The 27,500-nt window shown below is 44.3% G+C and overlaps 1 protein-coding gene across 2 annotated transcripts in view; it reads right to left on the bottom strand.

Annotated features, from left to right (window-relative positions):
• Positions 1 to 3,152: 3,152 nt before the first annotated feature.
• gabrz (gamma-aminobutyric acid type A receptor subunit zeta) overlaps positions 3,153 to 27,500 on the bottom strand; it is a 35,376-nt gene continuing 11,028 nt past the window's right edge. The window contains exons 3-11 of one of the 2 annotated variants that reach the window (XM_048233389.1): positions 19,952 to 20,034; positions 18,913 to 18,980; positions 17,750 to 17,967; positions 15,689 to 15,771; positions 10,859 to 10,996; positions 10,226 to 10,378; positions 8,600 to 8,793; positions 7,430 to 7,838; positions 3,153 to 7,399 (exon numbers count right to left, since the gene is read on the bottom strand). In XM_048233389.1, coding sequence (XP_048089346.1) covers positions 7,470 to 7,838; positions 8,600 to 8,793; positions 10,226 to 10,378; positions 10,859 to 10,996; positions 15,689 to 15,771; positions 17,750 to 17,967; positions 18,913 to 18,980; positions 19,952 to 20,034 — 1,306 coding nt within the window. In that variant the 3' untranslated portion in view covers positions 3,153 to 7,399; positions 7,430 to 7,469. Of the gene's footprint in view, positions 7,839 to 8,599; positions 8,794 to 10,225; positions 10,379 to 10,858; positions 10,997 to 15,688; positions 15,772 to 17,749; positions 17,968 to 18,912; positions 18,981 to 19,951; positions 20,035 to 27,500 lie in introns of both variants that reach the window. The other variant, XM_048233388.1, reaches the window with a different exon arrangement.

Below are 27,500 nucleotides of genomic sequence, written 5' to 3'. Positions count from 1 at the left end.
AGACTAGAGCGTATGGGAGAAGTGCGTGTTTGGCAAGGTAGCTGGCCATGGTCCTGGAGTGCCTGGAGTGGAGATCGCGATAGAGCGATGTCCGCTTGCACCCCCCTGTGTAAGGAGGATGAGTAACGGGGCAATTGGTGAAATGGAGGAGTAGGGGGAGGAGGGGGGATGATTTCGTGAACGCCGGAGCGTGTGACGTATGGCAAAGGAGGTCGGCTTAAATACCCTGCGGCGGCAATGGGTGAGTTAATTGCTGTCAATCATCCCGAAGGCTCCTCCCGAACTTTGTTTAGAAAAACATCATTGAGTGCACACGCACACACACACACACACACACACACACACACACACACACACACACACACACACACACACACACACACACATACATACACACACACACACACACACAAACATACACATGCGTGCACACGCACACCACAGACACGCACACACAGACACAGACACAGACACACACACACACACACACACACACAAACATGCACCTCGCACACACACATCTGACTACCAGCTCTGTCACGAACCAGTGACATGGATGAAAGAGTCACGAGGAGATTGCTAGTGTGTTCAAAAAACAGAAGAGCTCAAGTGTACTTAAAAGGGTACAGGTGCCCAATGGATCATAAATGGAGAGGAGGAGATCCTGATGGAGACGTTCAGAATATGACAGAGGAAAGCAAAGGGAGGCTGCTGAGTGTAGAAGCATTCAGTGTGCAGTGTGCACTTCAATTCTGACTGAAAGACTAAGCGCCGGGGTTTCCCTGGAGAAAGCTTCCTGCTCTGCAGGACATGCGCAACAGAATATTCTTTCCCCACTGCAACCACTTACACCGTCTTACCATTACAGAGCAAGGGCCCGTGTGCTAAAATCAATAATAAATCACTCTATATGTACAAACAGCGCGGCAGAGACTGACCCCATCAATATTTAAGCTCTTGCTTTGTCCAAATGCGCAAACACACTTTCTCCATCGTTCTCACACACTCTCTCTCCTCCACAACACACACACACACACACACACACACACACAGACACACGCACACACACTCTGACACACACAGCAACACTGTAGCACCCCGAATGTTTGTGTTTTCATTGTTTACATGGTGTAGATAATCCACTTGATCGCCCGAATCTATACAAGGACGGATGAAAAGGGAGCAGATAATGAGAACTGTGCTGGAGGCATTTGTATTTCACAGGTTGCTAGAGACTGACAGAGATTTTTGAAATAAACAACAAATACACAAACCACACACACACACACACACACAAATATACAGAGAGAGACATAGAACTACACACAGAGAGAACACCAACGCATTCCACATGCACACACACAGACACATAATCATGCAAAAGACCCAGAGCCACACAAAGCCACACACACAAATGCCATCACAATCCCCTTGCCCACATTCAACAGCCCCTGCATATTGGGGTGAACAAAAGGCAGGCAACAGGAAACAGGACACCCAGTAAACATCACACACACACACACACACACACACGCACACACACACACACACACACACACACACGCCACCCGCCTATGCACTGTCGCTGGAATCCAGCACATCTCTCCTGACAGGCTGCTCGGCCAGCATCAGCATACTGCTCACATTCCCACGCGTACAGTAGCAGCTTGCCCGCCCGCTTCGTCCCCTCTCCACCCACCCACCCCTCAGATGCATGTTGACTCACAGTCACAGTACCCGTGCATGATCGGGAGGAAAGCTGTGTGTGTGTGTGTGTGTGTGTGTGTGTGTGTGTGTGCGTGTGTGGTGTGTGGGGGGAATCATCAGAGCAGAAAGCCCTCTGACTCACTCACTGCCTTAATGTGCCGTCACCTCATTGCTTTCTTGCTTTATTACTATTTTCTTTTTTGGTTGTTGTTCCTCTTTTGTTGTTCTGTGCTGTAACCTTTAATCACTGGCTTGAGGTGGTCAAGGAGTGACAGGAGTCAAGTGCTCCTGTATGGCTATTGCTTAAAAGATTTGAACTGTTTAACCTAGCCATGGCGTGCTCCCACCTAGGGGATTTGACAGGGTCAGGGTGCGACCCTACTGTAGATGGTCAAGACAGGGTTGTGTTTGAGTGTTTTGTTATGTATAGATAGGTTGGGCAGGCCAAGTGCCACTGTGCTTCTGATTTCAGCGACTAACAAGATGCTGTTACTGTGAGTTAAAAAAGGACCAATTACTTAGGTTATCCTCTCAACCTTGTCAATTGCTTGAGGTTGAGGGCAGTGACAGAAGGGGTCACAGTATGTGCTTTGTATACTTGTCTGCTTTTATGTTGGGGACTTGGGGTGGTGGGGTACAGATGAATCCTCACATTTGCTTGGCTCTTACGGTTTCTCCCCCTACTTTTTTGCTCCGCTAGCCACCGAGATATGATGTTGTTCTGGGTTTGGTATGCTAATGAGGTTAACAGATTATTCCCGCGGCTGCTTTGATCCGCTCACGTTGTTTCCCCCTCACACTCGCGCACTTCGAATCCTCGTGGGAGTTTCAGATTCATGCCAAGTCAGTGGGTGATAACAACCGGTGCCGGGAGAGTTTTTTTCCCTTCTTCTTCTTAAACACAGCAATGGCCTTGGTGTGCAGCCGTCAGGTTCAACTCCTGGGTCATCACGGTCCCCCTTGTGAGAGGATGCTAAAATCCCTTGGCGCTTGACTGGCTAATCTGAGGGGCACTTTAAAGGGTTAGAGTTGACGCCCTCGCCAGAGAAGATTTCGCCTAAGAGGCTAAAGGGAAATTTGTTGAATAAGTGCTATGTCATGGTAATCATTCTTGTCTCTTGTCTGGATTAATGCGGTTTTCGAAGTGCATGGAGTTTGGTGGAATAGCACCACCGTGTGGTACGAGTAGTCCTTGAAGGTATTATGGGCTGTGGTATTCAATCACTGTTGGAAGACGTGAAAGCAACCGAAACAGTATAGGCTACAGTGGACAGTATTTTCTCGACCAGCAGCATTTATTAAATATTTATGAATTTCAGGGTATCATATATATCAGAATAGGATTGCAGGTCCTTGTAGTCTAGGCTACCTCATGAAAAACATCTACAACCCATGTAGACTACTTGAATGTGGTGCATGAACAAAGATCAGACTTCAAACAAATACACCTTTATGAAAAAGAGGTTTTTATTACTCTGGAACGTCAACTGTACATGCATAGTAGTGCAATTTACAGTATTAAAACAATTTTGAAACATCTACAAAATACTGACTTCTACACCTCTCTAAGTATATTGTTATATTTAAACCAGAGGTCATCACCTGCTAATACACACCAAACTGAGCCAGAGGGGTGACAAAGAGATGCATGTCTGGAAAAAGGATCGTTATAAGGACCAGAGTTTCCATCAGTATTTACATCAGTTGACACCGAGCCATTCTTCAATCTTACTAAATAATCCACACTTCTGTGTTGTGCATTTGCCCATTGGTGAAAAAAAAACCAAAAACTTTTTGGTACCAAGTAACTTCATTCACAACAAATGTTGTCAATGAACCGTTTATGTTCACCGCTTTCTTCTGGTGAACAGGGTAAGGTATGGCTATACTAAGAACCTGTTGCTTAAAAGAATATGTTTTGGTTATTGTATTTTAACCAGGAACCATAGTAAGGTACTCTTGTATGTACTCTTGTCTTCTAAAAGAGCTCCCCTACAAGAAAATAGAAAACATTGTCCTTAAAAATATAGTGTTCACTGATATTGTTTGATATAAGTTTGCTGGCTATCATTGCTAAGAGGTGGGATCGTAAGAGAGAAAAAATAATGTTCTTCAAACCAAAACCACATCAGAAATAGTACATAGTGAAACCACAAAAGCAAATAAATAATATCTGTAGCATTTCCAAACACACTGGCTGGGCTCCTTTACAACCCCAAGCTTCCTGGTTTCTGGTTTACGTACGCCGCCCCACTGAGATGTTTCTTTACATTCAGACCTGATCAGCAGGGACTCTTATCCACATGAGGCCCTGACCGCCTGTGGAGGTGGGTCTCCTGTGCCTGGATCTGAATCTGCCTCATATCTCCTCTTATTCATAATGTAAGCATATACATTCGACATGCATACAGTACGCAATCCCTCGTGCTCTGAAGCCGTGTGGCCAGATTGTATATTCCCAGTGTTAATGGTGTTCAGTTAAACACTTCAGAGGAGAACACAGAGTGTTTCACTCTTGTTGCATTAACTGCCAACATGACCGACTGATGACTGATTGTCAAGAGTATTTAAGTGCTGACTATTAGCATTGGTGGTTTTACAGCAACATTTAGCCAGGGGCTGTATTTGATAGGTCCAGTTATAGGATGTACTCCTCACAGAGGGAGATGGAGGAGAGGAGGACTGTGGAGACACTATTTCTTTGGCATAGTATTTGGCACTGACCAGCCTTGACCAAGCATCGAACTAGGCTGCAATAAATTGCATCACAAAAAGCTCAGGCTGCAACCCTGGTTTGTGTTCTCTCTATCTGTGAGTGTGTGGAGTGAGGAGAAATACATCAAAAGAAAACGGACCCACCTCTCACTTCATCTTTCCTCCTTAATTTGTCTAATGAGAACACTAATCTCAGAAAGAGCTGGCTGGGGAAATCATTCGATGAGATTTGTCCATATTGGTCCTCCTGCCAATCAGCAGTTGCTTTAAAAGTTACATGGGAAGACTGTCAAAGCATTGGCACCTAATTCAGAGCAAATACCTATCTTTCTATGTGTCACAGATGAAAGGACTAGGTAGGTGGACACAATACTTCACCTACACCTCAACCGCCTCTACACCATCCAGTGAAAGTGCCTTCTTACAGCTCTTACAACAGTGTGACAACTGTAGGTCTGCAGTGGTGTGCCAGGACAGAGACAGAAAAGTTCAATGAAAAATTGAGTGGAGGAATGCAATCAATGGGAGGTTAACTGACTTGATCCGCAGTTGCGCCATTTGACTGATCTTATGCCTGCATTGAGCCAAATACAACAAAGAACCGGCCTGAACTCCAGCTGGGTTAAAGGAGTGTTTGCCATAGCTCATCTCTTATCTCAGTCTGTCAGGATCAGTACTCCAGAGGGCTCAGGAGGTCTCAACAGTGCCTCTTATCAATCAAGAGGAGTCAGAGAAGAAATCCGCCTCTTAAGTCTGAATGGCAGAACCAAGAAGAAGAAGAAGAGTGTTTTGGTCAGATAACCAGAGGAGCAGGGCCACAATGTCCTAATATAATGAGGTCACATGACATTTGACATGAGAAAAGTTATCTTACAGGAAGGAACTGCTCAGAGAGCCGTGTGTGTTAAAACTGAATTCATAACGACATGACTTCTCGGTTATCACTGGAAACGATCCATTTAGACCAGGAATTATTCCACTCTTCCACTATTATCCTAACTTCTACTTCCAAAATGCCCAGTGTTATTCTATTTTGAGGCCAGGCTACCCTGTCAATTGAAGTCAGCCTATTCTCTAATAAGTACCATGCTGAAGTCCTACTCTTGCATTTGTGCAGCTGTAGTTCGCAGGTGCTTTGTGAGCTAAACCAACTCTCGTTTTCTCATGCATGAAAAACGTACCTGATTCTATGTATTTCCATTCAAAAAATATGTTTGTTTTTTTTTCAAAAAAAACAAAACAAAACAAAAAAGCAAAACCTCCATGCACTATACAAAAGCATCATTTTTGCAAATGTCTCCAAAAACCCCACCTGAATGGAGCGACTGCATTAAGTATTCACACTGTTTTTCTAGCATTAAACTAAAACATAAAATTAACACATCAGAAAATGGCAGAGGCCTGTCAGTGCAGTAGGAAGACCATAATTATCTACACAGCGTAGCTTGAAAACACCTAAATATGTTGTTTGCATACCTGTCAGCGGTGGCACATTCACAGTAAATAAAGTGATGGCATATCATCTCAAGAGGTAAAAATAAAAACTAGCAAGCACACCTTCTTCCCTGGATTAATATGCCAGTGACATGTACAACCTTTCTGAGAAGTGTAACATTTTTGAACAGCTAATTATATACAAAGAAGAGAACAATTAAGACCATTATGATGGACATATTCTGAGTTGTTGCGATGAGAATGTTAGCTGCCCTCCAAAAAATGTTCTTCACCCATAAATGAATACTTGCTATGAACAGTTCCAAGTGGGTTGTTTAGGGATGGCCATGAAAACGTGTAGTCTAGCCGGATATAAACAACACGTGCAGGCAAAACACATCGACTCACTAAATGTCTGGTGACACAATAGTCTTAAAATTCTCTTGAAAAAGTGCTTTCTGATTGGACAAAAACAATAAGACAAACAACGATTATTTTAAAGGAATACAACACTATAACAGAGGGTGGGATATCTAGGCATGCATTGTTGTAAATAGATTAAGGACACAAACTGATTCCCTGGAAAAAAAGGACAGGATTAACTCATCCTGTCTGCAATTTGCGTATCTAACCGGCCTGACTTCAATTACAGAGAGAAAATTCTGTGTGACATGACTAAAAAGCACACAGAGAAAGAGATAGCTATTCAGGCAAGCCTGCCCAGCGAACCATATCACAACTTTTTAGATACTGTAAGTGCTAAATATACAAAGAAAACCTCAAGCTCAATTATATTTTTGAATTTGGTCATCCAACCAAGTTAAAAAATAAAACTTTGTGTTTGATCCATATAAGAAATCAGTTTTGTCTTTGGTCCTGGAATTGCCTGATTTGGCAGCTGCCAGTATAGTATCTAAATGCACAACAACCTCAAAACGACCTCAAAACTTCTAATGACGCGAGAACTATCTCCAAGTCTATATTGGACTTGGACTGGAAGTAACCTAGTTTGGCATTGCAGATTTTATTTATTGCGGATTGGGTGTATTTTTGAATATTGCTGTCTGGTTGTAAAATTCATGACTACATTCAGAGCCAATACATTAGTCTAGTGCAGGCCCATGAATAGCACTGTTTATTTGTTGTCATCTCCTCTCTTTCTATGTAATATTGATGGATTTATTGCAGAGTAGAGCTCCTGTTTAGTTTCTCTCTGTAATGATAAAGCTCCTCTGGTAAACAAAGGCCACTTTATCCCAGTATAGAGGTATACTCTCCCATCACCAACACAGACACACACACACACACACAAACATACACACACATACACACATAAACACAACTGACTCGGTGACACATGCCACAACCTCATCTAAAACAGGTGTACACACTGCATCCATACACACCAGTACCTAACTGAGACCACGAGCATATGGTACTCCTGGCCTTAATGAAATGTGTCAAAAAATAAATCACACACAGAAAGTGATGGAATACATATATAACTCACAAACGCCTGTCAACACACACACACACACACACACACACACACACACACACACACACACACACAACTGCACCACAAGCCCTGCTGCAGTCCCCGCACCCCTGTTTCAAAAGTACAAGTAGTAGGTCCAGTAGAGCAGGTTGATGAAGACGAAGGAGAGTGGGAAGGACAGGCGTGAGTAGTTGTCGATGTAGTGCGGGTTCTCCACGCGGCAGCAGTAAAGGAAGCGCGCCACCCGCCCCGCCATAGACATGGTCCGCGCACAGCGCCCCCGCTGGTCGGAGGGTATGCCACCGCCCACGCTGGGGCTGCCCGCCACCTCACTATCTTTGGGCAGGCTGTGGGTGGGACTGCCGGTGCTGCCCGTGCGACTGAGGACCTCCTCGCGCTTGCGTGAACGCAACGCGTGGCTCCCACCGATGGAGGTGACAATGCCGTTCATCTCGTCCTCGCGCTCCTGCATCTCCTGCCCATACTGCACATGCCCCCCAAAAGAAACACGCATGAACATACATTTTGAACATACTGTGCACAACTGTTTACATTTACTGAATTTATATGCTCTGAATATAAAGATGAACGGATGAGTTAGTGCTTTGAACACACTGCAGTTTCTAAACCTAGACTAAACACTTTTTTTCAAAGTTTATCTTCATTGAGGTTCTCTTTTAGTCTAGACTAGACTTTAAGTCATGTACCTTAAAACCGGCCCACAGTGCATAAATGTTGACAATTACTTATGTCATTTACCTATGCTATCTGTAGGCTATTGACTAATTTTAAATAATGCACACAATATCCAATATCTGTATTTGTATGGAGAAAAAGAAAACATGCACCTTATCTTCCACCAGCACCACAAACACAAACACACCACAGTAATGCTTCATTAGGACGTGCTGGGGTGGACAGTGTAAGTGACCACAGGATATGTGCTTGACTAATCATCCTTTGCCTTTGAATAACAGAGGTGATGGCTTACGCCGTGACGCTGACAGCGAAGATGGAGATGGCAGTGACCACGCTGCCCCGACCAAATGAGATTTTGAATGAAGACGTGCTGGCAAGCATAATGAAGATGACAACAACAGCTAGACGGTGATGACAGCTTTCACTGAGGACAGGATGGAGAGCAAAGTGACAACGACAAGCGACAATGAGGACATGGACTACATTGCTGTTGACAGCACCGCTGATGGGTGCGTGATGAAGACAAAGATGAAGGCTAGCTCTCACCATGTAGGCGTGGGCAGCGTTGGGCTGGTGTAAAGTGCAGAAGTGGGCCACGGCATACTCGATGAGCGCGCCGAAGATGAAGCTGAAGCAGATGCCCAGGTAGACGTCGATGGCCTTGATGAAGCAGTTGGCGTTGGGCAGCGAGGTGCGGGCGCCCATCATCAGCGTCGTCATGGTGAGCACTGTGGTTACACCTAGACAGCAGACAGGCACAAAAGCAAACCTGTCAGGACACAGGACATACACGACATTTTACACCAAAAGCCTGCAAAATCAGTATCCTAATGAAAAGAGACCCAATTCAGGGATTAAAGGAAGACACCAACATTTTGGGAAATTAGCTCCCCAGGGAGGAGTTTCTAATTACTATAATCAATCAAACAGAACTGCAACCAACTACCTTTTTTCATTAATTATCTTGATTAACTTACAGTACTAAGTCTAATGTCTAAGCTTTTTCAAAACACTGTACACTTACTGAACATGGCATAATTAAATGTCACATATGATGCAATGATACAAACAGACAAAGCATATCAGTCATTCCCGAGATAAAGCTGTAAAAAACAATGATAAGTTTCTTTGGGTTTTATTTTTATATTATGCCCTCAGTGAAAGGACTAATTATGTTCCCAAAAGCTAGCTCTTCCCAGACCTTAAGAAAGAAAAGTGTGGGTTATGACCCTTTGTTCCACAGCCTCTGAAACACTGATGAAATCACAGAAATTAAGCACTGTGATTAAAAATGCTTAGCCATCATTTTTTTCACAGGGAAATGTTTTTGTGACTGGATTTTTTTTCAACAGCTAGAATCATTCAGCGTTTGAAGTTTTAAGCCAGAACCTTCCAGAGGGACTGGCAATTCACTCCTCTATTTTTTCTGTTTTTTGCTCTTTTTTTAGCGTTCATATGTCAGTGCCTGTGCTGACGGATGCTGGGGGATTTCTTTGGCTTGACGCCCCGCTGGGAGACGGAGGGCCCAATCCTGGCTGAGTCTGCCACTTTCTCCACACATGTCGTACACAAAAGTGGACTCAAACGTGTGTGTGTGTGTGTGTGTGTGTGTGTGTGTGTGTGTGTGTGTGTGTGTGTGTGTGTGTGTGTGTGTGTGTGTGTGTGTGTGTGTGTGTGTGTAGGAGGGTAAAAGGCTGTTTTTGAGAGCAAGCAAACAGACAGTGACATAAGCAGATTTATATAATTTATATTTCAAACATTTTCTACTTAAACATTCACTTAATTCCAAAATTATTTTTAGTTTTTCTTTTTAAATCTTGAGCTTTGCCTCAACTCAGCAAATTGGAGTGTTGTTCTACAACTATTCAGTGTACAACTTCTGATATTTTGTGATATTATTTGCAATTGTACAATTGTGATACTATTTTACAATTGAAACATACCGGGTTTTTTTTCACATTAAAGAAATAGACCAGAAACACACACTCAATGCAAGGTAAGATTAAAGGAAAATTCCGGCTCATAAGCCCCCATGTTCATGCCCCCAGAGTGTAGCACTGTAGCTGACCTCAAGAAACAGATATATGTTAAAAATTGCTAGAATTCTCCTTTAACTGCAGAGGTAAGGGCAACTTATACAGGTAAGAAGCTAGACATGGAGCGAGGCCTTACCAATACAGATACGTGCTGGCACTGAGGACTGGCTGATCCAGAAGGAGACCCAGGAGAGGACCACCAGAGCACTGGAGGGCACATATGTCTCCAGGATGAAGTAGAGGATGCTACGCTTCAGACGGAAGTGAAAGATCAGCTTGGGGTAGTTACCTTGAGAAAAACGCAAAAGAGAAAGACAGAGTTTGTGTTTGTATTTCAACTGTTTGAAATTGAACTGACACTGACAACAGTTGATTCACTGAAATGAAAACACCCCAAGTTTAGTGTTTAGTATTCCAAATATAGGTTTTTCAGACAGAAGCACGCTTGCTGATAAGACTTACACTGTTTTATTCTCTGCTTGCTGATAAGACTCATACTGATTCATATGATTCATAAGATTCATGTGTGTGTGTGTGTGTGTGTGTGTGTGTGTGTGTGTGTGTGTGTGTGTGTGTGTATCTCTGTGTGTGTGTGTGTGTGTGTGTGTGTGTGTGTGTGTGTGTGTGTGTGTGTGTGTGTGTGTGTCTCTTCTCTCTCTGTGTGTGTGTGTGTTTGTGTGTGTGGTGTGTGTGTGTGTGTGTGTGTGTGTGTGTGTGTGTGTGTGTGTGTGTGTGTGTGTGTGTGTGTGTGTGTGTGTGGATGACTCACCAGTCTCATAAACCGCCTCAGCCTCTGAGGTGTAGTAGTCCTCCAGGGTGTACTGGGCCAGCTGCAGAGTGTCCAGTCCGCTCACAGACTGGTTTCCACGGGTCCAGTAGAACACAACATCTTTCACATTGTAGCCCCCTACAGGAATAAACACAAAAATAACATAGTTAAGCAAAGATAGACATCATTAACCATTTAAATTTAACTTTTATTATATCACCAGAGTGTATTTCATAATCGAAAATATTAATTTGTCGGTGAAATGTAACGGCATGGTATGACAAAAAACAAAAACAAAGATAAAGGGCTACTACAATGACGTCGCTCATCATTTCACAATGGACAGTATTATCGTTTTTCGACCCCTAGGCGGCGCTGTTGACTTACTGATCAGCACTCAGGTACTTGAAAGGCGTTTTTTTTTAGGAAACCTTTCACATGTATGAGACAGCTTCACCATATAGCCTTTCTGAGACATGCCTGACATGTATCGCGCGCAAATTCCCCTAGGACAGAACATATTTTTTGCGCGGGAGAAAAAAAGGCATGCATAATTGATCTGTGAAGGGTGAAAGGAACCGTACATGCGTTCCTTCACAGAAATCATGTCCTCTTATCTCTACAGCCTTTCCCTCCACCGAATACTGCCCTGATCCTCTATCCTCAATTCAGTCTGCCACTACAAAGCAAACTCCAGGTATAGCTCCTCAAGTGTTTTTGAAGAAACATGACCGACCCAGCCCTTACTCGAACAATGCTAGTAAGCAATAGCCCATGACTAGATAAATGCATAATCATTTGGTGTTTAATTAGGCTGCAAGATAGTTTAATTACATAGCTGCTTGGGTTAGACTGATACAACAGCGTTACGCAACCGCTTTGCTGAAGTAGGGGAGTAATTGTGTAATAAGGACACAAATTAAGCACAGTGGAGCTCGCCTTAACCTAAAAAGTCACAATCAAGCCTACTTCGGCTGTTGCTTTATTTAAGTATTTGTTTGTGCCAGCTGTGTTTTCATTACACTCTTTAATTAACTTCTGGTAGAGAATGAGGGTGTAGGCTTTGACTTTTTCAAGGCGACTGTATTCTCAATTATCAGTAGCCTATTTTTTTTTTCTAGCTCTCAACTTGAGTCCTTGATAGGGAAATAAGGGCACACACACGGGCGCCAGGCCAATAAAAAGTCCGAGATACTTGTGTAGTTCATTCATGTGAACACTCGAACATAATGTAAGGAAGACTTGATTCAGGAAACCTAGTCACTATCAGATTTACCGGATCGGATTAAGTCTTTCTCCTACGTGAAATAACAACGATGGTAGGACTAGGAAAAGAGGCAGCTGTAGCCAGGCCTACAATATAACTCACACTTTAAAGGGACACCAGGCAACGTTTTCGCGTTAATGACTCATCTTCGTAAGTGGGTATATGGTTAAATGACTCATTACAGGGCGAATGAAGACTCTCTCGCCCACCCCTACTGCCTGTAGGAAGAATATCCCGCTTGCAAGTTCAGTGTATCGTACCCGCTGACCGAAGCAGGATCAGTTTACATCCTGCATACAGCACAGAGGCAGGGTAACGAAACGCTAGTGATTGTTGCAAACGTGTGTATATTGGCAGAGCCAGCAAAGAAGCAGCGAAAACCCTTGACGGAAGATGCAAAGAAAAGGAAAAGAGCTTCAGACCGAGAGAGGGGGAGTTTCGTAGAGAAAAATCATCAAGCTTGCCTGGTGTTCCTTTAAAACGGACTTCTGGCTCTCAGTTTAGCACTTAATATTTTGAATCAAGACAAAATATGTAGTTGCCTATGTTTCACAAAATTTGTGGAGTGTTTTCTGACATTTAGAATGGCTGTTCATTCTAAATCTATATTAAGACGTCAACTGACCGGTAAGCTACCATATTTGAGACAGGTGTAATGCAACTCCCGAGTGTAGGGTTATTAACCTCCAAATCACATATGCTTCCCATATAGTATTATGCTGCATGTTTCATATTGCCAAGTATGCTTTCTGAAGCATTACTTGCTGTCATATGTTCCAGGTAGTCAGCATAAAAAGCATTTAAACATTCATAACTTGCAAGGGCAGCTTTAAATGTAGGCTAATCACATGGTTGAGAACATGCAGTGAATGAAGAGGAAAATCAAGCATCATAATAAATCTTTCATTGCACATATATAAGTTGTGGACTTTATTATGGACTTTATTCTTGTCATTACTGAATAAATATTTTAGTGATATTTCACATATTTCAGGATATCCCTCATGCTAATTTTATATGTTCCAGGCCATACTGTATAGGTTTTAGATGTCCATTCCATGTGCTATAAAGTCATACTTAAGAAGACCACTGGTGGTGTTAGCCAACCAGTGTCTATAAACAAATATACATATAAACATGGCCTTATGTAAGGCAGTAGACATTCTTATGTAATAGACATCCTAAAGGAATGTACAAATGTACAAAAGTAAGCATTCAGTGTGTGAGAACATGCTGTGTACTAAATGTGGACCATAGTGCACACAACTAGTGCACATTCTGGAAATGGTAAGTGGTAGGTCAATTAGACAGTCCATTCTTCATCATTCAAAGCAGGGGTGGGCAAACTGCGGCCCGCGGGCCGGATCCGGCCCGCCAAGCACTTTCATCCGGCCCGCCGAGCATTTCATTTGGTTATCAGGCTGCTCCCTATTTTTTTTCCTGCGATAGAGACGACGTTGGTTAGCTTTACTGCAAACTGCTTTTCACTCTCCTTAGAGAACATTATGTCAATGTCAAAACATCATGTTAAATAGAGATAACATCATGTTAAACTAAGTTAACTCTTAGTTATCTCCTTTGCAGCAGATCTAACGTGAACATTATGCGATCCATTTAATTGGGAACGCGTCTGCACTCACGAGAGGGAGAGAGAGCCGCAGGTTCCAGCTGGCTTGTCATTGTTGATAATTGATATCTCCTTCTTATAAGAAAGTTTTAAAAGGAAATCATGAAGGCAACAGTAGTTCCCACCACTGACCATTTAAAAACTGTGAGAGGGCCCAGCTGTAGGTACAGCACTAGCCATAGCGGAGCAGGCAGAAGATCATTGAGAAATAAACGTGAATTAAAGCTACTGTCTTAAAGCGACAGTGGGTAACGTCACTTATGTTGACGTTCAAACAAAACAGAGCCATCCCCCTCCCTCCCGTGCAATTGAAACTCTCCTGAAAGTGCATCTCGTCGGTTATTGGTTGGAACACTTTATTCTGCCTTTGAGTGGTTGGCAATACTTGTTGGTAGCAATTTTTTTTCTGTGCAGATCTCAGAGCCTAGGCTGCCTACAGAGACACGTTTTTTTGACGGCCTGCTTATGGGCCAGGCAGCTAGCAGATTGTTAGGAAAGATTAGATAAATGTGATAATTTATGTTTGGGTCTTTTTTGGGGCCTGCAATCGCTGATACAACCTTTAAACTGTTCTAGAAGCAGAAATTTGATATATAAGATTGAATAGTATATAGCCAGCTGCTTTTAACTGTCAAAAGCTCTGCTATGGACACTCTGAAAGCCTTCCATGTCATGACTGACACCCAGGGTGATGCTTCAGCACCACGGACAGCGACCAATGGCCAGAACTCTAAGGGCTGGCCAGTCCATAGCCATCAACTCCACCTGAGAGTGGGACCAGTGCACTCACCTGTCCACCCTTTTATACAGTGGAGGGATTTGTTTTTATTTCTCCACAGTTCCCCATCCCTGTCTCCTGTTAAAGTACCATTGCTGTCTCTACCTCTCTGTCTCTCTTGGTCTCTCCATTATCTCCCTCCTTCTACCCTCCTATAGCTCTTGGCCTTGGCTTTGCATCTTCCTCAGACATCTTGCTTGTGTGTGTGTGAATCTGTATTTGTCTGTGTGTGTGTGTGTGTGTGTGTGTGTGTGTGTGTGTGTCTGTCTTTTTCCCCTTTCTCTGTCTCTCACTTTCTCTCTCTCTCTCTCTCTTTGTCTGTCTGACGGACAACAACCTGCAGGCCCGTCCAAGCCTGTCAGTTACTCCATCCCCGCCTGAAGGGAGCCTGCACCATGTCGGCGAGCAGAGAGCCAACCCCGCCGTTACCTCTTCACCACTTTGAAGGAGCCCAGGAGCTCCTCCAGCCATCCGAGCCAATAACGCTCCATCACACTGGGAAAGCCTGCCCAGGGAAACCTGCATTTCTCCCGTTGCCTTGGCTCTCTGGTCTTTTATGGAAAACAACCTTGCAGACCACCTTTGCTTGAGGGGTTCACTGAAAAAATGCGATCCTACCACAGATCCTTCCTGGGCTCTCTCATTTTCGAAATGTCGAAAAAGTTTGAATTTTGGTTAAAAATTCAGAGCTGGGTATACAGATGGCCCACATCACTCGAAAGTTGTGGAGTCGCTCACCAACAATTTATGATGCAAGTTCTGTGCAACTCCAGTAGAACACAGAATTACGTCTGGCCATCTCTGAATCAACACCCAGGAGAAATACTTGCAGCACTGACAGTAATTCAACAGGACACTAAATAATGTAAATACGAACACGTCGGATACCACATATTTTGCATGCAGTCACCATGTCACGTTGGGACAGATAAGATCTTATTCAATAGTGGCTCCCATGTGTTCTAAAGCCTCCTGAGACAGGAAGAGTCTTAGGATGAGAGAGGGAATGGAACGGACCTCAGCAATTACAGGAGACATAAATACTGCCAACGCGAGTCAAAATGCAACAAAGTTAAACTAATGTCATCTTTTGAAGGGACAAGCAACGGGCTGTCTGTATGCGGCTTAAGAGGGAGAGGGAGATGATGTGTGTCTTACAGCTCTCCAGCTGCAGGGTACAGGTCTGTCTGTCCATGGGGTACTTGGTCAGATCCATGTTGCAGGCCACTGTTGTCGTGATCCTACAGAGAGCGAGAGTGAAAGAGAGTAGTGGGAGAACAGAGAGAAGTAAGGAGGAGGGGTAGAGAGGAGAAGACATTTGGAGAGAAAAGGAGAGAGATGGATTGAGTCGTGAGAAAAAAAAAGAGAAAAGTCTGTTCACTGTCTCCATGTCATCAGCAGTGCTTCTACCTGATCCCTGATCTCTGGTGTCAGATGCCCTGCATGGACTGCACATCTCTTTCACTGAGATTTACTCCTTCTCTCTCTCTCCATCTCTCTCTCCCTTGCTCTCTCTCTCAATATATCTCTTTCTGTCTCTAAATATCTCCCCCCCTCTCTCTCAATATCTCTCTCTCTCTCTCTCTCTCTCTTTCTCCAACTCTATCTCTCTGTACTCCTGACCTCTCAAGTTCCTCTCTCACCTCACCTCTCTGCTGCCGTCAGTCACTACCTCTTCCCCCTCTTTGCCTCTCACTCCATACTCCAACGTCTTTCAAATTTTCTCACCACATGGCCTGTTTATACATTTCTTTCTCAGACTTTTTCTTTTTCTCTATCTTACCCTCTTTCATCAATTTCTTCCCTCACAATGCATTTTCCACCGTTCTCCTCTCTCTCTCTCTCTCTCTCTCTCTCTCTCTCTCTTTCTCAATGTACTCCTGACCTCTCAAGTTTCTGTCACCTGTTTACTGCTGTCACTCTCACTTTCTTTTACTCTCCCCCCCCTTTCACCTTTTTGTCTTGTTTTTGTCACCTTTCTTTCTCTCTCTCTTTCTCCCTTTCTATATCCCTCACTCTCTTTCTCTCACACCTTTCTCAATTCTCTCACATTGCTGTTGTTCGCTCTCCCGTTTGTTTCTACTGTATTTCACAATACTCTCTCCTATTCTCTCATATTTGTGTTTCTCTCCCTCAACCCCCCCTCCTCTCTCTCTTTCCTCTGTCCTCCACATCTCCTCACATCAGATCTCTCCTTCCTCTGTTCCCCTGCTCTGAGTTCTTAACTACTCCTGTGAATTCCCTCTCTCCCTTGACACGACTTCATATGTCCTTCCCTGTCGTACTGTATGTTCTGCACCATTCACTATAGTTATTCATCAAAGTGAGTTTTCTGTGAGTGACTGACAGTACCTGTCTCTAACGACATCCAAACATTCTTTTCTTCTAGGAACTGTATTTTTTCCCTAGAACCTCACATGATTGTGCAAGAAGGCAATGAGTGTATTCTGCACTGTGTTAAAGGTATACTATGCAGGTTTAGGTATTTTTGGCGAGTTTAGAGCTCCCCCTAGATGATGTATTTATACAGTATGTTACTCTGTTATTGTAAATAGCAAACTTCTCGCAACTTATCTCCCCTGTACACAATGCAAATGCTTTTGTTGTGGAGATGAAGGATTGACAACAGGCAAAAACTATCTCCAAAGAGCTATATCTACTGACAAGGTAGATATATTTTCTCGGTAGGGACTCACTACGTCTATGCTGTATAGCTATGCTAGGTGAACGATTCGCCTATTACAAGTTTGTTTACCATCAAATTGGCTTTATAAAGGTGAAATTCTTGCATAGTGTGCCTTTAAGGGATCTGGGGAGATCCAAAGAGCAAAGCATTGTTCTCTGTAAAGCATTCATAGTTCCAGTTCTAGTATTACCCTTGTGCCCAGATTCCAACGGGGAGATTCCTTAATTGCAAAGATAAGCAGTTATCAGTAGACAATTTATTCTGTGGTGTTTACAGTGGCTTGCACTGGCATTGCTGTGCAAGCTGAGGACTGTGTTTACATATATTTTATTCCACGCTTTTCCCTATAGAGTCCTTGCCTACACATCTGTGCAGAAACAGTCCATTCAGCATGTGGAGTAATGTGTGATTTTCCCTTCAAAAACAAGCCACTATTCTTGGCATGGATTTTAAGCAGTGCTATTGTATGCTTAGGGACTAGTGTTTGTAATTTAGCTGAAGCAGCCCCTCAGAGGCAGATGGGCGTTAAGTACCGGAGGGCGTAGAGTACGGTTCCGTTGGGAAAGATGCGGATGAGGCGGTTCTCCACGGTGATGTCGTGCAGGAAGGACTTCTTGGAGTCCACGATGAAGGTGTCAGGGACCCAGAGCAGCTCCACCAGCCGGCCGTCCAGGCTGAGGCTCTTGTTGCCCTCGAAGACCAGACGCTCATCTGTCCAGCGCTGCCGCAGGAAGATGGTGGCGGTGTAGTCCTGGGGAGGAGTCAGAGAGGTCAGTCAGAAGCCATATGTCCGTACAAGAAACAGACATGCAAAAAGAACACACACACACACACACACACACACACACACACACACACACACACACACACACACATGCAACCCAAACACAAGAGTGCATACAAAGTGCATGCAAAAATCCATACATATAGGAGGAATGCACAAATGCACAGCCCCAAAAGTTACAATATGATACTTTATTAATGCCATGCACAAATACAGTAAGTACATGAATGGATTCTGGCAGGCTTGCATGCACATACAGACTACATTTATAACTACAATGAAGTACTAATATCCATCTCAAATATCCCAATTTAAGTGTATGCACAATAGAGCATATCCATACATAATCAATTAGTTATTAATGTGTAAATATATTAACATAGATATAGACGTGTCGTGCATGTATTTAATGACGACTACCATAAATATGGAACCAAAAACCTACACAAACACACACATACATGCACTGCACACTCACACACACACATACAACCTCACATACACACAGAGACACACACACACACACACACATCAGAGCAAGGAGGGCACATTTGCAGGCTCACATTAACAGTGATAATTGAGCCTCTGCAAACAACGTGAGCTGACATTTTGACAGGCAGTGATTGTGACAGCAGTCCACGGGCTAAATGAAGCATGGTATTAATACTCTCAGGCACACACACACGCACACACCCTCACATACACATAGCCAGCACACACCACACACACACACACACACACACACACACACACACACACATACACACACACACACATACATACAGTACACACACACACACACACACACACACACACACACATACTGTAAGGACACACACTTACACAGATACACACAATAATTCATCCCAATCTCTAATAGCAAGCCTGAGGGGAACATGGATGTCAGCTTACCATGTTGATCTCTGATATGGTGTCAATGCTGGCGATGTCCAGACTCATCCCTACAGTAACGGGGCCATCTGTGAGAGGCAGCAGAGAAGCATGGTCAGCAGGGAGTTCAGGACACTGGGGGATTACAGTTCTATTTCTGGTCAGTTTGTTTCCGAGGAGAATGCATAACAGAGGAATTGTGTACAGCCAACTGACAATAGTCTTGGCCGGACTCCATGTTTATCTATCGGCTAATCTATCCTATGTAGTCCATTTGTCAATCCGCCCACCCTTCATGTTTTCTAACGGCGAAAAGCATTTCTGTGTTTTAGATATTTTAATACTAAGCTGACAACAGCTTGGTAAGTCCTACAACTCGAGTTGTCAACAGCTTTGAGGTCTACTAAGGGGAGAAGTCATGATTGATTATTTATGAGGCAAATCAGATTTTAAAAGGCAGCTTCCACACTAAATGTATTCAGAAACCTCTAAGATGATTTCTGATGATATCCTTACAGCATGAGAAGGCTGCTCAACGAGAAGTGTTTGAGGAGGAGAATGCTCAATGATCAGAAACTCAAAAAAAATAAAATAAAAAAAAAAAAAAAAACACATGCATGACCCAGCCATGTGTTCGACTCGAATCATTAGCACGGCCTCCTGGCCAAAGAGTGGTGTTAATTAGTAATGTGTGGGAAGGTAAAAACACATCACATATTTTTAGCTTTCTGAATCTGGACAGGGCTACTCTCTCCTGGTATCTAAGTAATGGATACAGGCCCTGCTTGAGTCATGCCAGGAGAAAACCAGGCGCTTGCGTGTGTGGGGGTCAGTTCGGGTCACTGTGCTGTGCATCTGGTTGAATAATTAGGATGAAATGGGTTTAGAAGCAGCTGTGTGTGTGTGTGTGTGTGTGAGAGAGAGAGAGTGTGGGTGGGTGTGAGAGAGAGATAAAGAGAGAGAGAGAGAGAGAGATAGAGAGAGAGAGTGTATGTGGGCGTGTGTGGGTGTTATGTTTTGGAGTAGCATGCTGTGAGTGATGTGCAATGTGAAGCCCTACCTCCAAAGAAGGGCCGGAGGTATTTGTTGTAGCCCTTCATCAGCTTCTGAATGGTTGGAGGCAGGACCTCCTCAGCCACGACCCTGTGGGAAGAGAAGTAAAGGGCAGACACATACTGAGCATATCAGTCCCCAGGGGATCACTGCTTTACCCCAGGGGATCACTGTTTACCCCAGGGGATCACTGCTTTACTCTCCCTGGTCAACAGAACTGGAACAACATATTCAGGTACCTGCTTGTATGTGTTTTAAACATTGAAGGCACATTCAGGAAGGGTCTGTATTCAGAGGTTGTGCCAAGGTGGCAAAGAATTACAAAATACAAGTAGAGACGCAATCAAATTAGATGAGACTCAACAAAGCGATTTGCCGTCTGATTGATAATCGAGTAAAACTGAGTGTCTGAGTGTTATGCTCCTCTAAGATGAAATAAGATAAGATACCCTTTATTGCCACACAACAAATGTTTGTGGTAATTGTTGTTACAGAAATAAGGTAGCTCAATTCAATAAGAGAGAAAAGAAAGAAAAACTAAACAAAAAAATAAATACATAAATAGCTCAGATCAGTTTTGTAGTGTTCAGGAGTCTGATTGCTGAAGGTTAACATCTGTAGCGTCTTCCAGAGATGTTAGAACAAGCTAGTGGTTTGGATGATGTATAACACACTCCTGTGCTATTCTAGACACTGATTCAAGTTGTTCAGCTGGAAAGATGTAGGGCAAATCCTTCAGAAGATTGTTATTTTCCTTACTTGTATGACTCGGCATACAGCTAACACTGGTATACTGACATACGTATCAGAGTGTATAGTGTTGTGTATGGCTATCAGGCTGAACTGCTCTGACAGTAAAACATGGCATGTTTGTCAGAAGCTTTGCTTTGTACTGGGAGAAAACATGGCTGAAGTGTGCCCTAGAGGAAGTGAAGTGCTGTTATAATTTGATGAGTGTGATTAGACTTATTATACCAGAGACCGTGAAACACAATGCCGGGAGCAAGACTCCGAAATACCACTACAGAAAGACTTTCAAAAAATAATTATCGTTAAAGATTAATACTAAGAGATAAGAACTTCAAACATGGGAGCATTTTGAGATACTAACTTTAAAAAAAGGAAAAGGAAAGGGATGAAAACACTGACAATTTTGGAGAGTTGAGTTAAACAAAAATCAGCCGTCCGCAACCCCTCATTGGTGTGATGGGTAGCCGTGACGATATCACTTCCGATGCTTTTTCGCGAGGAGACAAAGTGCCTCCGGGGCGCACCGGCGGAGTAGAGAACGTTTAAACAGACGTTTTAAAACGAAAACTGCTGAGTGTAGGCAGAATGGAGGGGAATGGAGCACAATGCCGGCTCATAAATATTCCAGGTTACGGGAAGGAAGTGCTTCTCCGCTAAAAGGACGGGGGACCACGGAGGAGCGTGGATGCCCGGGGCGACCTCGCGGTGGAGACGCCAGTGCAGAGAGGCACGTGGCAAACATGGCGGCCCCTCTAACACAGCCACAGTGTGTTTTTCAGCACTGCTTGAGCCTCAGACTGTTTGTTTAATCAGTGGTGGGGGTTTTTGCCTTTCCTTGCTATTTTTTCACCCTCCCTCTCTCTCTGTCTGTCTATCTATGCAACTATTTCTCTCATTGAGATTTAGCTACCTACCTACCTCTGGGTCTCTCCACTCACTTTTCATCCCTTCTTTTGGTTGTATGTGTGTGTGTGTGTGTGTGTGTGTGTGTGTGTGTGTGTCTGTCTGTCTGTCTGTTTCTGTGTGAGTCACTCCCTTACCCCCATGCTGTTTCAACCTCACTACCCCTCATTCCACCTCCATCTCACAGTTTACAGTAAATTTGCTGCTCACTGCATTTTCTTTCCCCCTTCCAAATCCGCTGTGATTTCCCAAAGCTAAAATGATATGAAACCCTTTGACTTTCAACAACGTGATTTAGTTTCGCCTTTTCTTTCTGCTGCTGAGATTACAGCTTTTGCATCAGGCATTTTGTTCCAGAGCTTTCATCTTCCCTTAGCCATGTGTGTGTGTGTGTGTGTGTCAGTCAGCCTGTGTGTGGTGTGTGTGCATGTGTGGGCGTGCATAAGAGTGCATGTGCGCGCGTGTGTGTAGAGAGAGTGTCTGTGTGTGCGGACGCCTTTTGTGTGTGTGTGTGTGTGTGTGTGTGTGTGTGTGTGTGCGTGTGTGCGCCTGTGTCTGTAGAGAGAGAGAGAGCATGTGTGCATGCACCTGTGTTTGTGTGTAAGTGTGTGCATGTATGCCTCTATGTGGAGAGAGATATGTGTGTGTGTGTGTGTGTGTGCAGGGGTGTGTGTGTGTGGTGTGTGTGTGTGTGTGTGTAAAAGTGTGCAAGCAGGTGCCTCTCTGTGTGTGTATGTGACCGCAAATCTATTCGTGTGCATGTGTGTGTGTGTGTGTGTATGAATTTGACAGTCTTGCGCAACCAAACAATGCCTTCCTGTGTGCATTAATAAGTGTGCATGTGTGTGTGTGTGTGTATGAATTTGACAGTCTTGCGCAACCAAACAATGCCTTTCTGTGCGCATTAATATTCTAATTCTGTCGCTGATTAAACAAGGCCAAGACATCTTAGATGTTTCTTCCCGGGGCAACACAACAGCTACCTGGAAAATGGCAACAGCCAGTGTGCATGGAATTGCTTCACATCCTTAGTATCCTCATAGCACCCCCCCCCCACACACACACACACACATCCTTAGTATCCTCATAGCACCCCCCACACACACACACACACTCACACACACACACACACACACAAAAACAAACACACACACATAAAAAACAAGCTCTTTTCCTCACATATAACATCATGACATTTCTTGGTCGAAAATGCTCTCCAGTTTACAAGGCCTAAATAATGCAGTGCTTAATTTCTTATGGTCCATGTTAGCGTGCTAAAAATAGCCAAACGTGAAATGGAAAATTCAAAATGCTCCACATTCCAAATATGTTTTCCAGCCGTAAATAGATAAGCCCCTGCAGCACGGGATGGTTGGACATGCCTGCCCTCATTTAGCCTCCGGCTTGTCCATCTCGGGATGTGGATGGAGGAGGCTGGCCCACCGTCAGGTTTGGGAATCAGGCTCTGGGCTTCTGTTCTGGGATTGTTTGGGGAGGTTAATTATCCAGCCAGCCGAAGGAGCAGGGAAACCAACACGAGGAAACAGTGCTGTAACACGCAAGGGCACGGGAATTGGACGCAAGGGTCTTTTGTGTGTGTGTGTGTGTGTGTGTGTGTGTTTTCAGCCGGTCTTAATGTGCTATGGTTGACGATGCGAATGAAGACCATACTTTCCCATATGCCGTGTCAACCAAGTACAACTCACGGTTGCATACATAAATAACCCGGGCAAACAAAACATGTGAAAACATACACACAACACACAGACACACACACATATACATATACACACACACACACACACACACACACACATACACAAAGACGGAAAGTCTTGTCCGCATCAGTGGTCACAAGCAGACGCCCGTTGGTTCTCTACAGACGTCTCTTCACACGCACGCAGAGACCATTGAGTCAAATCAGCAGGCAAATTGCCGGCCCACAAATGAACATCCAGTCTAGAGTGAGGGGATCCTGGGTGAAGGGCCTCTCCTCCCCATGGGAATATGACAGACATGACATGAATATGACACGTAACGCCACGTCACGTCACGTCCCGTCACATCCCAGATGAGCTGCCCCCCGTGGCTCCCGTGCGACCGCTGAGCCAACAGCAGCCACGATGAGGGCTGTCCTGCCCCCTGAAGACATGGTGATCATGAGTAACGATATCATTACGATTTCCTCCTCATGAGGATTGTGAACGGCTGTGTGTGTGTTAGAGCTATCCAGAGTATCCAGAGGTTACACGGAACAGCAGTGTAGCAGGTGGCGCTTGGAGAGAAAGACCCACTTATGCCATGTGTCTGCAAGTGTGTATGGATGAAAAGTACCTATAAAATGGTGTGTGTGTGTGTGTGTGTGTTTCTGTGGATGGTTGAGTGTGTGAATGCACGTGCATAAGTGCCTGAAAAGCTGTTCTTGTGTGTTGAATACATCTAAAATACATTTCTGAGTGATGGACAACTTGACAGTACGCACACTGCAAATGGAATTGTGTATCAAAGAGAAAGGACCATGAGTATGTGTGTATCTCTGAACGTGTGTATGTGTGCACACGTTTCTGTGTGTGCGTTTCTGCGTGAGTGTGCATGTGTGTGTGTGTGTACTATGTGTGTGTGCACGTGTGTGTCTGTGTGTGTGTGTATATATATATATATATATGTGTGTGTGTGTGTGTGTGTGTGTGTACGATGTAGCGCTGCAATGCTACAGTCCCTCTCTGTTATTTGAGCAGGGCTCGTTTCCCCCCCCCAGGCTCCCACTCAGCTCTTCCAGCTCTTCTGTCTCTGCTGTTTAGCTTGACGGGCACAATGTGGATGTGCGGGGCGCGGGTACCACTGCATGGGGCATGTGTGGGGTCCGTGATGGAGAGAGAGCGTGAGAGAGCGAGAGAGAGAGAGAGAGAGAGAGAGAGACTCTCCTCTGCCATTCTCTCTGATGTTCGCCGTGGCTCGCTGCTCCTGTCCGACACTGCTGCTGCCGCTGGCACTCACATCTCGGCGCAACTCAAAGGGAGAAAATTCCCCAAAGGGTCCGATCCAAAAGAGTTTTCATCTCTGAAAACTCCTCAAAGAGAGAGAGATGGGGGAGAGCGAGACAGAGAGAAAGAGAGAGAGAGAGACAGAGCGAAAGAGAGAGAGAGGGGTAAGAGAGAGAGGGGAGAGATAAAAAGTGTAGATCCATCTCATTCGTTTTCAGCTGCAGTCTTTGTCTCCTTAGCTATTTCCAGCATTCCAGATGGCAGTAGGTGCAGCATCACCTATCAGGGCAGGCTTTGTTGAATGGGGGATGACTGTAGAGTGATGATGGAGGTAAATCCTTCTTTTCTTCTCCTGACGCGGTTGTTGGTTGTTTTATTTCCCCTGCGTGCCACATGAGTGACTTAACTTAACTACTATCCTCGGGGTGTGATGTGGTTTCTCTTTAAGCATGTGTTCCCATGCCATAAGCCTGCCAGAACACCTCGGTCTCGCTGAACTCTCCGACTAAATCCGACGAAACAAAAGTGAAGGTGACAGCGAAAAAGCTCGAGGCAGAGAAAAAAATGACGTACGACGAAAGGAAGGGAAGAGAAGGAAGGAAGGAAGGAGAGAAATCCTGGCGAAAGAGATAGACCCAGATGATGACTGGCAGGTCCTCTTCCAGGAGACGCTAGCTTCCCTCTGGGAGGCAGCATAGCAGCCCTGTCACACGCAAGACGATCCTGCTAATCACTGACACCGAGGCCAATCGCACCGGATTACAAGATGCTGCACAGCGGCGTCGGGCGGCTGGAGAACTTTGAGGAGACTGAATCCGCGCTGGGACTGGCAGGCAAAGAGGGCCCAGCTGAAATGGAGCACCTCCAGGGGCCAGGCCCAGCTAGATGTGTGGGGCAGCGGACGCTGTGAATTCAGTGACTCACTGAACTCAGCTATTTGACCAACACCTCCGCAGTAGCAGGACTTTAGACAGTTGAGATAGACACTGTGATGAACGTTATGAGATTTTAAAATGTGGTGTCCATTCAATTACAAGCAAAAAATACTTTATTTCACTCAAACTGGGTTCACAGATTTGGTCAAAATCCATACTGTGTTCACAAATTTGGTAAAATCGATATTAGTCAGCACTTCACCTTTACAATTGGGCCAGCGGTGAAGGTGAGTGAGAGCAGGTGAAGGTGAATTAGAGCAACAGCTTTGATTGACAGTCCTGCAGTCAGCATGCCAAGTGCACACGTCCTCAAAAGAACTTTGGCATTAGTGGCATTGTGTTGCGTGGCAAAGCTGCACATGTCATTATCACCAGTCCAAGTCAGGTCTGTGCAATAATCCGGCTTTTAAATCAGCACCTTTTGATATGATGATCATGCCTGCCAGGTGGGTGGATTATCTTGTCAAAGGTGAAATGCTAACTAGAACAGGTTTTAGTGAGCACTTCACCTGTGAATAAATTGATTTTATTTCATTAATGAAAAATGGGAGTGAAAAACAAAAATGTTTCTTTTATGTTTGTGTGGAGTCCAGAACAAGATAACCAAAAATCCATATTGTACCAGTCTGAAACCAGTAAGAGCCTTTTTGATTTTAGAATCTGACTAGCACCGACTGTATGCTGAAACACACAGGCAGTTTAAAAGGCCATTTGTACTTATTGCTCTCCACCTGTCCTGAACTTGTCTCCTGAGCATCTCACTGTTAAGTGTACCCATATGCAGCCAGTCAAATGAACCAAGGTTACCTTGAACATTATTTCATATACAACTTGTGAAATAGAAAGCATCCTTGTATCACCACATAGTCAATCAGGTAATTATATAATTATACCATCAGAAATGAACAGACAATTTAATATCTGTCTGAATAACGGAAGATTGGTCACATATCTGCATCGTTGAACTGTGTGGTGTAGTATTGCATGACTATATCTCCATAGAAAAGAGTAAGTGACAAAAGTGACTTCTCCAGCTATTCTAGCCAAGAGTGATACAGGTAGATATGCCAAGATGGGCTGAGAAGCTTCTATCCTCAGGTACACTGTAAAATTGCCTGCAGCAGGACCAATCTTAATAGGATCAGTGTTCAAAGGGTGTGTCTGCAGCTCCATGTCCCTGCTGTGCTTGCGCGGCACTTTTTTCGACATTGCCTCCAAAAAATGCTGAAAATGATGACGAATCTACAAAATGGCCTCCAAACTCGAAAAGTGTCCTGGTGAACGAGCATTTGCTTGTGCGACTAATAAACATGTTCCCCAAAATTCGCAGATGCTATTTGCAGATCTTCCTGTGGTTCTCCTGTCGTCATTAGGGGGCCACCGAGAGCACGAGTGTGTGGCAGAGCCCCCGGCAGCACCACAGTTGTTACCGATGCTGAAAGAGAGCTGAGTAGTGTTTGTCAGCGCTCTCTCTCTCTCTCTCTATTCCTCCCTTCCTCTCTTCCTTTTACCATGCCCCCCCATCCCTTCTGCACCGCTCTCGGCTCTTCTCTCCCATCCTCCCTTACCCACAAGTCCTTGTGTCAAAGCATCGCTTCTGTTCCCTGCACAGTGGTTTATGCATTAAAAATGATTTTTTTCTTTTTCTTTTTCGTTTTTTTTTTAATAATGTACAGAGCTCCTCTGTCAAAGCCACTCCATAGATTGGGACTGTGGGGTTAGTAGTGTGTGTGTGTGTGTGTGTGTGTGTGGTGGGGATTTGGGGTGGAGAAAAAGTTAAAACTTTTTTGTAAGAATAAAAAGAAGCTCTTTGTGAAACCAACTCCAAGTGCATAGCGTGTAATCGGAACCAGCGGTGTCAGGAGCACAACGCGCAAAACGAGCCCTGACACAAAAGCAAGAGGGGAACTGGGGTCACCTCATAATCGGGCGGCAACATCACAGGAGCCCTTTAATGAGTACTAAATTAACTCTGGCATCTTAT

This window comes from Alosa alosa, chromosome 22, assembly GCF_017589495.1.
Source record: "Alosa alosa isolate M-15738 ecotype Scorff River chromosome 22, AALO_Geno_1.1, whole genome shotgun sequence".
NCBI classification, from domain to species: domain Eukaryota; kingdom Metazoa; phylum Chordata; class Actinopteri; order Clupeiformes; family Clupeidae; genus Alosa; species Alosa alosa.
The sequence above is the reverse complement of the archived record's forward strand: the minus strand, read 5'-3'. Positions and strand labels throughout refer to the sequence as shown.